The sequence below is a fragment of the Pteropus vampyrus genome, unplaced genomic scaffold, assembly GCF_000151845.1.
Source record: "Pteropus vampyrus isolate Shadow unplaced genomic scaffold, Pvam_2.0 Scaffold122, whole genome shotgun sequence".
Lineage (NCBI taxonomy): Eukaryota > Metazoa > Chordata > Mammalia > Chiroptera > Pteropodidae > Pteropus > Pteropus vampyrus.
This window is the reverse complement of record NW_011888903.1, coordinates 1,860,201-1,875,277: the sequence shown is the minus strand read 5'-3', so window position 1 is coordinate 1,875,277 and position 15,077 is coordinate 1,860,201. Positions and strand designations below refer to the sequence as shown.

The window sequence follows — 15,077 nt, the reverse complement described above, 5'->3', positions numbered from 1 at the left end:
CAGATTATATGACTCATTAGTACAGAATGAAAACATGTTTGTGAAGGTCCACACTAAATGAAAGCGGGCATCCAACTTGATTCAGACTAAAGTGAAAGGTGCATTAACTCTTCAGATGTATGCCATCTTATATGTAGGCAAGTTAATAACCTTATCTTTGGGTCACCATTTTTTTATACATCTCCTGAAATACAATGGGCAGGGTGTAGGGTAGTAGACAGTATTTCTTAAGATCTTTTACGTAAGTCGATTCTGTTTTTAGTTACGGATCTTAAAATATTTACACATGGAAAACGTCTTAAGGCTTGTGATTTACTAAATTTTCTTAAAATTTTAGGGAAGGCATATAAGGAATTTACATAAGACAGCAGTGCAAAATGGAGCTGGAGGAGCTTTATTTGTGGTAAGTAATTAGGTTTCTTCAGAATGAAAAGACTTGGAAATTTGGGTAAATCTGTTGTAATAATCCAAAATATCTTAAGTATTAGTGTCTGGTATATCCTGGCCATTGTGGAAATTTAAAAATAGCTAATTGAATTAATTACCTTTCAAAAGATGTGTGGTTTCAGTTTAAATTGTTACCAGGGCAAGGGTGGAAATAATTTAGATTATTTGGTGAAATTATTGTAAGCACTAACCTGAGTTCACATTTTGGGTTCTCAAAAATCAGTCATGTTGGCTTACTGAAGATTCTGAGGCTGCAAGTTGGGAAATCCCAAAATGGCACTATTTTGAAACACATGGATTTTAGCAATAAAGTGAATACATTGGTAGTTGGCCTTTGTATTTTCGGTTTCCAGGATTTAACTACAGGTAGAGGTCAATGAACCCCTCAGCTTAAATGCACAGTTCAGAAAGAATAAGATAATGTATCCCCTTTCTCTGACAAGGTACAGTGTTCAAGGATTAATCTGGTGATTAAAGGCAATTTAGTAGACTTGTATGATTTAGTGTTAGTGGTATAGTTTTGTAAACTGAGTATTTCCAGGCTGAATCTTATTGAGTTAGTCATGCTATTGATAAGTAGATTCCTGCTTGTTATTTTATCATCTTTGTATAAAAACGTATCAGATTTGCCAAATATTTGAAATCATTGTCCAAAGTTTCCATTTTTTTCCCTCTTTTATGTCCTTGAAAAAGAACTCCAAGTTAACATATTAAGGGATTCAGTTCTGTGTTCACCATACATACAGAACATTTATCGGTGTAAGTGTTAATCTCAGTGTGACTCATTTGATTTCCTGTTGACATGCCATTTCTTGTCAGTTTTTAAATAGGGCCTGCTCTTTTATGGAGAAAAAATAAAGCTTCTTGCTGTTGGCTAGTTTCTGTTATGGAAAACTAGCTGTTGCTTAGTTTCTGTTTCATGGGGAAGAGACAGTGCTTTTGTACCCTCCCTAAAGTAGTGAGTCCCTTTGACAATTTGATACACTCTCTTTTAGAAAAATCAACTATATTTACACTCAAAATTGTGTCTTAATTTCATAAGGCTTCTAATAATTGGTAATGTTTTGGTAATTAGAAGATCCTATCTTCTAATCAAGTTGAATAACTCTGTTTTTTTTTATCCTAAAGCTACTTCTTTAAACCATTAATGATGACTTCTAAAACTTTTGAAATTTTGAATTCTGCTAACATTACTTGGGTAATCATACTCATCAAATGTGTATTAATTTAGCCATTCTTTTTGATGCAGGGATTGCTATATATCATGTTGAAAATAAAGTGAAGAGATTAAACAATCAGTAATAATATAGTAATGGACAAAGTTTTTCACACTTTTGAAAGAATTTTGATAATTTTGGGAAACATTTTCCTTTTGTGTAGCACAGAGATACTCCTGAGAATAACCCAGATACCCCATTTGATTTCACACCAGAAAACTATAAGGTATGTAGTTTCTATGTAGACTAAATTAACATTATAATTAATTTACAGAATATTTAGTACCTTCCAGATGTATAAAAACAAGTGCTTTTTCTTTGGTGCAGAGGATAGAGGCAATTGTAAAAAACTATCCAGAAGGGCATAAAGCAGCAGCCGTGCTTCCAGTCCTGGATTTAGCCCAAAGACAGAATGGATGGCTGCCTATTTCTGCTATGAACAAGGTACTGAATTCGTTTTTGCTTTAGTTCAAAAAGAGGAGAGATTGTGTATAGTAACTTCCTTATGTAGAAATTCCTCTGACAGTCATTATATGTTAGAATATAAAAGTTTGAAGCCCTTTAATCACTTACATGTTTTCTCAAATTATATTTGTGTTTTTTTGGTTTCCTTAATAATACAGAGATTTTTCTCCCCCTTCACCCTTTTTGAGAGAAATGGCCATAATAAAAAGATCCCAAATATGTATAATTTGCTGTTAAGATATTCTGAAAATTAATGTGCTAGTTAAAAGAATTACAGTAAAAAAGATCTCATAGCTAATGTGACTATAATATTTTGCAGCTTTGGCTACAAGCTAACAAAAATTTATATTATGGTATATAACACTCGATTATGGTACCTTGGAATCAACAACCTACAGAAATGCTATGGTGACCCATTTAAGTGAAGTTAGTCTTTTCATACATATTTATGATTCATTTTTTTCTGATTGTGTTTCTGACACTAATCCAAATATCAAGTTTATTCATATTCTGTTAATATAACTTCATTTGTATGGTATGTTACAGTGTATAATTTACAAAGTGCACTACAAAACCTTATATTATTTGAGTCTTATGAGAATCACACAACTAATAAGCCAATGTAATATGATGGAAAATCTATTTGACTTAGAGCTAAGAGGTGTAATTTTTCTCTGGATGTACTTCCTCATCTGCAGTGCAGATTTTGAACTAGATAGATCTCTTCCAGTTGTTACATTATGCTTTCTACGTGATAAGAGCTGGGAACCATTTCCAATTCAATGCATTTTTCTACTTGCAAAGATTTTTTGCTATACTTTATTCTTTTCACATTCTAAATTTTATTTGGTCTAACTGTTAAGCTAGACCATTATCATCTTTCTTGGGGAATAAGAATATCCCCTGTTTATCTAATAGAATCCCAAATGCAAATTTTAGGTTTTATTTATTGATCACTCACTTGCTTTGTACAGTACTCTAACACTCTTGTGGACCCTTAGTATTTTCTGGATTATGAAAAATGTTATAAACAAATTTGGTTGGTACTATATTTGGTAAACATAGGTGGTTTTTTTTTTTTTTCCCAATCACATATTTTGGGGGTTTCTAAATTACTTAACATTGTTTTTTATAATAGCCAACTTTCTGGATAGTGATTTAGGTATGTTTTTAATCATAGATACTTTTTTTTTGCAAGAATTAGTTTTTAATAATAACAAACTTGTCGAAAGTCTTGCTGAGTGGCAAGTTGAGCAGAGCAAAATAAAATAAATGAGAAACTAATGTGAGAACATTTAAAAAATATTGTCTTGTTCTATTTTGAATTGGATGTGTATGTGTGAGAGGGAGAAAGTAGCATGTAGAGAATATAATTACGATTCTTTCTACTTTACATTTGAGACTTAAGGTTATTGTTTCTCTCCTTCCCTAAGGAAAAGCCCAACCTTAGAACAAAAACAAAATCCAGAAGCTCACACATTAGTTTCTTAACCATCATTGAGGTGTAGGGAGGTGCACAGCAGCAGCCTGAGAGGAGTTTTTTCAAATTAGACATCAGGGTTTCTCCAGATTTATTCAGTTATTTCAGTGGTAGGGATCCAGCATGTGTATTTTGATAGAGCTCCCCAGATTCAGAGGTACATGCCTGGTTTAGTATCACTGAATTAATCTTTCACATGTCAGCTGTTATTAGATGTCTTTTGAGAATATATTTTTTTTAGAATCCCCAATATGAGGAAGTTCAATATATTTGTCATCTGAAATGCCATTTAATGAGCTCTTCTTTCATGTCAAAACATAGATATATGCATAATTTTTAAGAATGATAGATATCAAATCTGAAAACCCGCTAGATTAATAATATTAGATCACCTAGAAAGTTGCAGCCAGGATTATAGTCATGGTAGAATGTACGTGCACCAGCCCTAGCAAACAGCTGAAAATCCTTATTTTCCCACAGACTTGCCCTGACCAAGAGAATTGTACTCAAGTAGTGAATCTCTTGGTCCTAACCTCCCCAACCCCCTAGTATGTCAAAACAAATATTTTCTGTACATACCTTAATGTGAAAGGTTGGAAAGTACTAGTCTCTATAAGATCCGGCTTTTGTAAAGAATATTGCAGTAGGAAATAGTAATTAATATTTGGATTGTTCTGGGTGTGTGTGTGTGTGTGTGTGTGTGTGTGTGTGTGTGTGTGTACGTAAACCAATAAGGGCTAGTAGGTAAGCTTTGATTCTCAACCTTTTGTTGTCATAACCATTTGCACACACTATATATCACCAGTAACGTCAAAGCTCATTTGAAAAATTGGTGAAAGGTTGAAAAATATAATTGCTTAATTTATTGGGGTTTGGCCACCAAATTTTTGCCAGTTAGAAATTTTAAGTTACAAAATATAATAGTTGAAATGATCAAAGTAGAAATTCTTAATAGTGAAAGACTTAAAGATTTAGAGAAAAAGATTTAGACTTAAAGATATAGAGACAAGGAGTAGGGTAACCATTAGCTTCTGGGCTCTGTGTGGTTTAAGTATAAGGTGTCTACAAAAATTACAGGACTTTTGGTGATGGAAGGAAATTTACCTGGGTAGTGAGCACACAATACAATATAAATATGACATAGTATTGAATTGTACCCTTGAAACCTATTTGATTTTATTAACCAATATCACCCCAATAATTTTAATTAAAAAAAATAATTGAAGAACTTAACACCTTGCAAATATCAAATATTAGTATATTTTCTGCTTTGAAGAACTTTTCTGATTTTACCAAATCGAAGCAATAATGAATATGCTTTTTACAACATACCTAATGTTCAGTAAGCATTGTGATTATGTTATTTAAAAATTTCCTAATATTTTTAGGTTGCAGAAGTTTTACAAGTACCTCCAATGAGAGTATATGAAGTAGCAACTTTTTATACAATGTATAATCGAAAGCCAGTTGGAAAGTATCACATTCAGGTCTGCACTACTACACCTTGCATGCTTCGAAACTCTGACAGCATACTGGAAGCCATTCAGAAAAAGCTTGGTATGGGACACGTTATATGGATAACTTTTATGAAAACTGGAATTGTCTTTCTAGAGTAGACCTATTTCTACTTAAATTTTCCAACTCTTGCCATCATATTGGGTTTGTACTTCATGAGTAAATTTTTGTCTTACTGTCTACCTTTATTTTTTCTTATTTTGTATTCTTCCTTAGTTGTCAGCCTCAAAGCTGAATTTCCACCTTTTCTTTTCTAGTCATTGAGTATGTTTGAAAAGCTTCTAGGAGTTTTAAAGTTTTCCTTGTTTAGAAAATTGTTTCACTTATTGTGATTTTTTTTTTTAAGTGACTATATTGTCCTCGTGTTCTTCCAAACTAGCCTTGGGACAAATAAGATAAGAGAATAGTAAGAATGATAACACCTTCAGGAAGGGGTGTTATTATAGTGGCATTTACAAAATTAAAAAGGCATTTTTCCTCATAACTGCCATTGCTGCATTTATAACCATACATAACAAGTGAAGTAAAAGGTTTTTTGTTGTTGTTACTGAATATACAGTACTTGCATATTGTAAATATTGTAAATATAGTTCTATATACTTTATTATTAAAGTATATAGAATAGAAAGCAGAAGTTTGTTCAGAATCCTACCCCCTTACCTTCAAGGTGCAAATTCTGATAATAATTGAGTATATTAGTTTTAGGTTTTGTATTGATTTATTTTCATTATTAAATACTTAAATGTAATACATCTTTTCGCTTTTTGCACTTTATTTTGGCTATAGCATAATATGTATGTCTGCCTCATTTTTCTGTTATAATTTACTCTGTGGCTACTTTCATGAATACTCATCTTTGCATACTCATTCTGTTGTATACTGAGAATGTTTATAGGACGTTGAATTGCTGAGTCAGATTTTACTATATTTTGCCAAAATGTCTTCCCTCAAGATATGAGAGTAATTGTTTTCCTCACATTCTTAATGATGTTTGACATTAGCAGTTTTCTGAGTCTTTGCCAATCTAATAGTATGATTTTACCCAGCATTTTCACAATCAAAATGAAAATTATATAGTCTGATGCACTGCTATAAGACAGCAAATACTGGAGATGAGTCTTCTGAAATTTGATTGTTTTTAAAGGAACAAGTACACTTAAGAAATTCCTGAATGTTCTAGTGTAATTGTACAGAATTGCTTAAGAAATTTAATACTCTTAAATATTTATTGCATACCTCTAATATGTTGTTAGGCTTTTTTCTTTTTTCTTCTTAGACCATATTGCTATTAAAATACAACCTGGTCCTTACAGTGATTATTTATATTTTTAGGAATAAAGGTTGGAGAGACTACACCTGACAAACTTTTCACTCTTATAGAAGTGGAATGTTTAGGGGCCTGTGTAAATGCACCAATGGTTCAAATAAATGACAACTACTATGTGAGTATTTCACTTAATGTAAATTAAAGTTGTATGATGTCATATTTAGAATATTTGGTTTTCCATCCTCTATGTGTTGGTTTCTATTATTCATTTAGAAGAAATTGTTGGCATTAATATCCAGGGTTTTTTTTTTCCTGGTTTCCAAAATTTATTAACAATCAAAGAATAGAAAACCTTTCATAAAAATGTCAGTTTTAGCTTCCACATTATTGTTCACCAGAAGATTTTTTTTTTAATTATTATCTTTAAACATTTTTTCATTTAACTCCAAGAGATGATACATTTTTAAAACTTTTAAATTATAAAAAATTTAGTAATTTCCATATAAATACATAAAATAACCACCAAAACTTAACAGATAATAACATTTCCCACATGTCAGTAAATTATTTTTATCATTATTATTATTTGTAGAAATAAGCTACTGATGCAGGTAAACCATTGCCATCTCCACCCAAAATTCTGTTCCTTTCCATTCATTCCTAGAAGTTACCACTATCATAAAAAGTATGTATTCTTCTTGTACCTGTTTTTAAACTTTTTAAATATATGTATCCAGCCATGCTAATATGTAATACTGTATTGCTTGTTCTAAACATTTTACAGAGATGGTATCATACCTCTCCCTAAATACTCTTTTAGCCAGATCTCACAAGTTTTGATAAGAATATTTTCATCATTTAGTTCTAAATATTTTTAAATATGCATTTTGACCTTTGTTTTTTAGAAGTGTTCTTAATATTCAAGTGTCTGGAGTTTTCTTGTTATCTTTTTTTTTTTAATAATCTACTACCCTAATTATATAATAGTTTTCATTCACAATATCTCGTTAGCTCATACTTCTTAGAAATTTGTTTATGGAAATTCTTTGAATAGTAATAAACTAATAAATCTCTTCTTAAAGAGATTTGCTTTACTACTCTTGCTCCCAGAAATGCTACTGGCCCAAAAGAAAGTTCCTCTTTCACACCCTCCCATCTTCCCCCAATGTGTAAGATTCCAGGCTAGCAGTTTTTTGAAGGACAGTTTAATTTATAGTTACCTCTATATTGAGGGTATAGCTTTTTGAGGTCTTAACTTCATGTCTCTTGTGGCCTGGGGCTTTGTCTCTTGCCCCTTTAGGCTGTGAGACCCTGAAGCCAGGTTTGCTTGGTGTTCCAAACCTGGGTTTTTGTTGAGTTTTTGGCCTCTAGGTATTTCTTTTTTGTCATTGTATTGATGAAATTTAAAATTTTTGTTTTTTATTTTACCCAGCATTTATAGTTTTTACAAGGGTAAGGACAGCTATTCTGCCATAATGCTTGAAACAGGTAGCTGTAATTTTTTAATGAAGATGAAATTTGATTTCCTTGGCTAGTTAGATTTCTAGGGCATTTCCTTCCCTATAGTGATTTTTTTCATTTTAATGATCAATGATTTAAATTTATTACCTCATCTATTTCCCATAGTTTAAAAAGTCTTTAAAAATGTGGCAACAGCGTTCCCTTTTCCCACATTTCTGCAATTTACTCATAATAATGAGGATCTCGATTTAAACAGGAATTAGGGCTTTGTATGAAGCATTGTAAGTCTAAATAATACAAACCTATGGATTTATCTAAGAGCTAAATAATAAAATAAAAAATAATAAAATTAAAAAAATAAACATTCTTTCAGTTAGTAATGGTTTGGCAAGGTAGTTTAACTTTTGTGGATCTTAATTGATGAGTAGATAAAATGAAATAGTCACAAACTTTGGATCTTGCTTAGGGAAAGAACAGCTATTTTTTTTAACAGATCAGGCATTTAATTAGGTTTTTCGTAATAAATTTAGAACACCGATTTGTGTGAATAAACCCCATTTGTGAGAGCAAACACAATGGAAGTAGCCCTGGAGCTGAGGAACAGCTTTGATTTGGGGCATAATTTGCGAGTCCATGGCTTTCTGATCAACCTTTCACTGTTCCGTAATCTTGTATTTCTCTCTGTGTTAAAAATCTCACCCTCCTGGTGTCTGTGATTGTGCAGCTTCTTTTTGAAGTAAGCATCAGTGAGATGTTTGGGGATTTTCACAGTCAATTTTGGTGGCGGTGGCGATGTCAAATTTCTGGTGTGTTCTACGTAGAGGACTCGTTTGAGAGACAGAGTCCAGTCACAAGGTAGCAAGCCACTGCTCAGCTGCTTAGAGGAAAACCTCTTGCCTCTGTGATGCCCAGTGAGGATGATCGGAATGGTCCTGGGGGGTGATGCTAGCCCAAAGTTTTCTTGAATGCTGACTGAAGGATTTCTTGCCATGGCTCAACAGCTCTTGAGGCACATCTTCATTCAGTAAGTTAGTATCCAGGCATTTTACGGAGTTTAACCACTCAGGTGCCACCATTCTTTTAGCCACCCACTGGTTTTGTGACAGTAGCGAGAACCTTCTTTTTCTTTTCAATCCTGGATTTAGCTGCTGAATACTTCCTCTTGTACATGGCCTTTCTGGAATACATAGCTGGTCGGGAGTATCTGCCATTTCCTCTGACCAGGACAGAGTTTCAGCTGCAGTGGGGTTTCCCCTTCTTAGGTGTTTTGACCTTGAGGTTATCCTTCTTTACCTTGCCACCAGCATCAGCCTTCTGGCTTCAGGCTTCTTCTTAGTGTCTGGCTTCTCAGCTTGTTCACCCGCCATCGTGCAAGATGGGAAAGAGCGCTATCACATTTTGGGGATGGTTAGATAGGTTTGACTATGTAGTTGACATTTTATTAAGGAATTGTTATTAATTAGGTGTGGTAATGGCATTGTGTTACTTAAGAAAATTTTCTTAAGAGATGTCTGCCGAAGTCTTAGGAGTGAAGTGTCATGATGGCTGCAGCTTGCTTAAAATGGTACAGCCAAAATAAAAAAAGGCATATCTATACATCATGTAAATACAGCAAATTAAAAATTGTTGAATCTAGGTGGTAGGAATATGGGTATTCGTGTAGAGTTTTCAAATTCTCATAATAAATAGTTGGAGGAGGAATAATATCGTCAGATGAGTTTAAAGATTTCTCATAATTGCGAAGTGCTGAGCATCTCTAAACCCTAAATAGTTTGAAAGCAGCTTTTTATTTCACAAATGTTTAATTACTCAACAAATATTAAAGGCTTTTTATGTGGCTAGGTACTGGAGATACAGTAATGAATCTTGATTTCTCTAGCATAGTATTAAAGTCCTTCAAAACATTTTGTTAAACACAACAGTTTTGGAGGGGGAGAAGGGGATTTAATGTAGTCTAGGCATTTTTTTCTTAGTTTAATTGTGCCCATTCTGTTTTGATTGTCTTTTGATTTAGGTTGCAGTAGCTTTGTATACAAGTGTATGTGTTTGTGTTTTAATTGTATTTGTTATTTTAAATAACAGTACCTTTTCTTGAGATAGAAATTGTACACAGGTGCACAGTGTATAAAATATAGAGCTGTTCTGGTTGAAATGGAGCTTAGAGGGTCAAGACCATTAAAATAAATGTGTCGAAAAGAAGGTTTTTTTACTTTTCCCTTTGAAAATAAAGTGAACTTTGAAACAAGGTGCATTTTACCTGGAAAAGAAAGAAAATACTGCTGGGGTATTAGATCTTTAGGTTAGGGATAGATATTAGGCATCTACTTTTAAGTTACTATACCTGCTGGTGCTAATTACTACTTGCCACCTCACTGTTTTTTCAAGGACATAGCATTTGCTGAGCATGTGCCAAGGCACTGTTTCATTTTATGTATTTTTTAATTTAATCCTGAAAATCACTCCAAAGTAGGTTTACAAATGAAGAAACAAACTTAGGGAGGCTAAGTAACTTGTCTAAGATTACTAGCCAGTAAGGGTTAGAACCAGGACTCATGCGAAACTTTCGCTTCAAAGGACTATTCTGTACTACCTCTTCAGGTAACATAGTAGCAGTATATACTGTATATAGGAATTATTCATTTGCTGCTGCCTTGGTGACTAACTTGTAAATTGAGAGAGACAAATAATAAACTAAGGGATTTATACAGATTTTAGTAGTAGAAATTTTAATAGGACTATTTTAATATTTTTTTTGCAGGAGGATCTCACACCTAAGGATATTGAAGAAATTATTGATGAGCTCAAGGCTGGCAAAATTCCAAAACCTGGGCCAAGGTATGCTTTTATTTCTATATGAGCATTTTTAATGGTTTAACCTAAATTGATCTTCACATAAACTCAGTCTTTAAAACTTTATACCCTAAGTTTACAGAAGTTGTCAGGAGCCTTGGATAGTATCCAAACCGACCTGTCATCTAAAGCAAGAAATTTCTTTCCCTTCTAAGATGCTATCAGATAATCATATGTTATCTACTTATAAAGAAGGAAAATTTACTACAAATAGAAATCCATTCCACCGTTTAAAAGTTTTGGTTTTAGTAGTTTTCTAGTTGACCAATGACTTTCCTAAAGAGGTACTTAAACGAATCACAGTATTTGAGATATGTGCTGAGCAGTGCAGTGCATGCGGGGCTGTCTCCTTTCTTCTAGACAGTATGCTTGTAATGATGCAGCCTAATTACATCAACTTTCATTTCAGATACATTACACCATTAATTACACATATAGTCAGTTAGAATGCCTAGATCTTTTTCAGCTTAAACTCTGTTTATCCAGTTTGCTCTCATCCTGCAGTTGTGTTATACTAGTTACTTTTCTTTCAGTAATGAACCTGAACTTTTGCTGCTAAATAAACCCTTATTCCATATCTAAGTGTTCACATTACTCAAAACTCTCTTTTAATATTAGCAAATATTTTCATGGTTTTATACAGTTGTAATCCTTTTGTAAGTACTTCTTTCTGCTTATAACATAAAATTTCAACTTAGGTTTTAATTGCTATATAGTATTCTAATGTATTAAGAGGACTATGATGTGCTCTTTATTCCCATTTTAAGATATGTTTTCCTGCTTTTTGTTATAAATAACAATTTCCTGAAGTTGAATACTAAATCAGGGGATATGAGTGGTTCTGGAGTCTGCACTCTAGAAGTACTCACTCATTTTCTGGCAGACTAATAAGAAAACGAGGTCAGTTCAGGATAACTTAAGTTTAGTAAAGGCAAGCTGACCTCTATTGACTATTACTTTCTTTTCTAAGAAGTATAACTTCTTTTAACACTAAATTGAATTTGCATGAAGAGATTTGGCATTTTGTTCCTAGTTCTTCACTTTTATTGGGCTACAATTACGTTTTTGGGGGATAAAACATTTCCATTGTGAAGAAGCATTCTCCATTATGGAGCCTACTGAAGTGAAGCCTTTGTCATTTAACATTACAATATCTTTCTTAGCCACTGGTCCTATATCCCTTACTTACTTGTGCTTCCAATGTAGCACCCTCCCCCCCACCCCCCAAAAAAGTCCATAATTTCCACAAACTTCAGCTTGTTTATAGGACTCAGATATTTTTAAATAAGTTTATGCTACTCTTGTATTTGTATTTAAAACTATAACTTCTTTCATTTTGTTTTAATGTCTCAGGTGCAGATTTCCTCATTAAATTTACTTGGTTTTTTTAGATGTCCCCTTTTCATTAGTAGTCATATTTTTGCCATTTAGAACCTCCTACTTCCCTTCTGTCAGTCACAACATTAATCCAACATTAATCTCCTGCCATACAAATAGAAAGAACTCCTTTTTTCACCCTCAAGTATGTCATGGGACTGTCATTTCATGGAAAATGACAGTCCCTCGCCATTCATTTATTTCACAAACATTTTTGGGTGTGTGCTGTGTGCTGTGTGCCAGGCACTATTTTATGTTGTGTGCACAATTATGAACAAGGTAAAGTTGTCAAATGTATTCTAGTGATGGAGACAGACAACTAATGTAATATCTGAGTAATAAATGCTATAAAGACAAAGCAGGCTTAGGGAATAGAGAATAAATTTAGTCAGGAGAGGCCTCTCTAAAGTGATAACATTTGAGCCATGACCTGAATCAATAATCCCAAAGAAACCATGTAAAGAACTGGAGGAAGACTATTTCAGGGAGGGAAAAGAGGATATATTAATGCCCTAGGGGAAAAATGACAGTATGGTTGCAGTGAGGTGATAAGGAGGAAAGTGGTAGAGGCGTTCGGAGAGATAGATAGGGCCTAGGTAAGTAATTTAGGTTGGAACCTAAATATAATAAAAAGCTGTTGTCGGAGTCTTTTTAGTAAGGAATGATATGAGTGATATTGTTAAAGTTATTGTCCTAATTGCTGTGTGGAGAATAGTTTAAAATTTAGTGGATATCATGGGGCAGAGGAATTATGAGTGATTTCTAGCTCTTTGGCCTGAGCACCACCTCAGTGGTTCTTTTAACTGAAATGGAGAAAATTTGCAGTAGAGCAAGTTTGGGGAAGAAAAGTCACTTTGTTTTGGACATGTTAAGTTTGAGATGCTTACTAGACAGACCCACGGTAGACTGCTAAAAGGTAGATATGAGCCTAGAATTTAGGGAATAGATTAGGCCTGGTAACATGGATTGGAGATTCATCAGTTGTCATTCATGGTAAAGCCATAAGTGTGCATGAGATTACCAGGGGTGAAATTAGAGTTTATTGTTATTTTTAATACAAGAGATACTATAACATTATTATAATTAACAGGAACTAAAAACCACAGTTCGAACTTTCAACATCTGATTATAATAGGAATGTTATCGGTAATTGTAAATAGTTCTTCACTGAGATTTTTTGCCAGTATTCTAGGTTTGAGCCAAAGAGTAGAATTATTGGTTTTTGAACCCATTTTTTATTTACTACTTATCAACTCTTATTTAAAAAGCAGAGATAAATCTTATTTTTCAATAATTGCAAAAAGTCCACCAATGTTATATATAAAGATTGTATTTGGACATGGTAATTCCAGAATGTCTTCCCAGCATATGGAAACAAGAACTTGCCCTCTCCTTCTCCAACTTAATTTCTTGAATATATAGGATAATGAGAGACACTGTGATGATAGTAATTTTCAAAATACAGTTATAATTATTCTTTAAATTAACCAAAACTGGCTAATTCTTTTTTATCGGTATTTTTATACTGAAGCACTCGCTCACCTATTTGAAACAGGTGCTCATTGTGATTCTTTGAGTAATGAGAGAAATTAAACAGATTCAGTAGTAACCAGTTGATTTCTGAGTACCACTATGAGGTCTACCCTGGCCAAAATTAGTAAAAGAATGTTTCTAGGTGGTTCAGAACTGCTTTTTAATTTTTGGTAAATGATGTCTGGAAAGAAAATATTAAACTGATTGTAAGACAGTACTCTTTACTTTGAGAGTAATAAGCAAATATTTATGTGGTGAGATTATTCTTCAGGTAAAGTACTGAAAATAACTTTTAAAGTTATTTTCAAATTACTAGTTAATATATAGAAGTTTTACAGTATGGAATAGCTAAAACTAATTTTAAATCAGATTTGAATTCATATTTCATTTTATCAAGATATCTTAAATTTTTCAGAATTCTGTGGGGTGCAGATAACATCTGAGATGTAAAAAATATATAGGTAGGCTACAAAGTATATGTAAAAATATATAAGTGGTTGCCGTTGAATAACTAGACAATAAAATCACTTATTTTTTTTACACTAAAAGTAGGGACAGTGGTATCTCTGAGTAGTATTAAAAGGATAAGCACTAAACTTACATAAAGTAGATTTTCTTTAAATATACTTTTTTTTAAGCCATAAGAACTATACAGAAAAACCAAGTTTTCTAGAATGCATATGAGTTTATAATGATGAATGTAGAAATAGTATTGGAATGGCTAAAAAGCCAGATTTACTTTTGAATTGTGGTGAAGATAACGGTAATTAGTAGATGGTATTTTAAGCATAACATATCAGGGAAATAATTTTTTGTTTTTTATTAAGCGAATACCCTAGTGTAAATTGTGGCTGTCAGGTGAATAGATAGGGCTAGATCATTGCCTCTCTATTAGTGTTCTGATGCATGTTTATAGATCAAATGAGGGGAAAGGTTATATAATGAGTAAATTAAATAAAGTTTGTAGGCTTTAATTACTGGAAGATTTTGCAGCCTTTATAAAATACTTTAATGTGCATTTTGTGAATAATGGGGGAAGGAGAAAGTTTGCAAGCCGACGGACCCCTGGAACTCCTTCTTTCCCCCTCAAGTATGTCATGGGACTGTCATTTCATGGAAAAAACTTTAGGAAACTGGACCATGTTATTCTTAAAATAACTTTCTTATATAAAACTAGATAATCCTGTAAAGAGCTCAGGCAGTGTACATGGTTAATTCTCCCATTCACTGTTCCAGAAACTTTGGTTTTTATAATCTTAAAATGGTCCTGCTTTGCATTGGTAAAGGGAGTAGCTGAGCTTAAATCACAAGAGGGAACTTAGTAAAAGAGAAGAAAGGTCCTCCAAAATAAATTAATTTCATTATTTCACTGGCAATCAAAGAGCAGCAGCTATACCTGTATTACTAGTTAATTTTGCCACTTCAACCCTACAACAGTTTTAGGCTCTGACAGATAGTACACAGT

The 15,077-nt window shown here is 33.0% G+C and overlaps 1 protein-coding gene and 1 pseudogene across 1 annotated transcript in view; one reads left to right on the top strand and one right to left on the bottom strand.

Annotated features, from left to right (window-relative positions):
* Positions 1-15,077, top strand: part of NDUFV2 (NADH:ubiquinone oxidoreductase core subunit V2) — a 29,159-nt gene that overhangs the window by 12,524 nt on the left and 1,558 nt on the right. Inside the window, exons 2-7 of the mRNA XM_011366164.1 lie at positions 338-403; positions 1,828-1,890; positions 1,992-2,108; positions 4,998-5,166; positions 6,457-6,566; positions 10,611-10,687. Of these exons, the coding sequence (XP_011364466.1) occupies positions 338-403; positions 1,828-1,890; positions 1,992-2,108; positions 4,998-5,166; positions 6,457-6,566; positions 10,611-10,687 (602 nt within the window). The remainder of the gene's footprint in view (positions 1-337; positions 404-1,827; positions 1,891-1,991; positions 2,109-4,997; positions 5,167-6,456; positions 6,567-10,610; positions 10,688-15,077) is intronic.
* Positions 8,364-10,582, bottom strand: LOC105296191 (annotated as a pseudogene).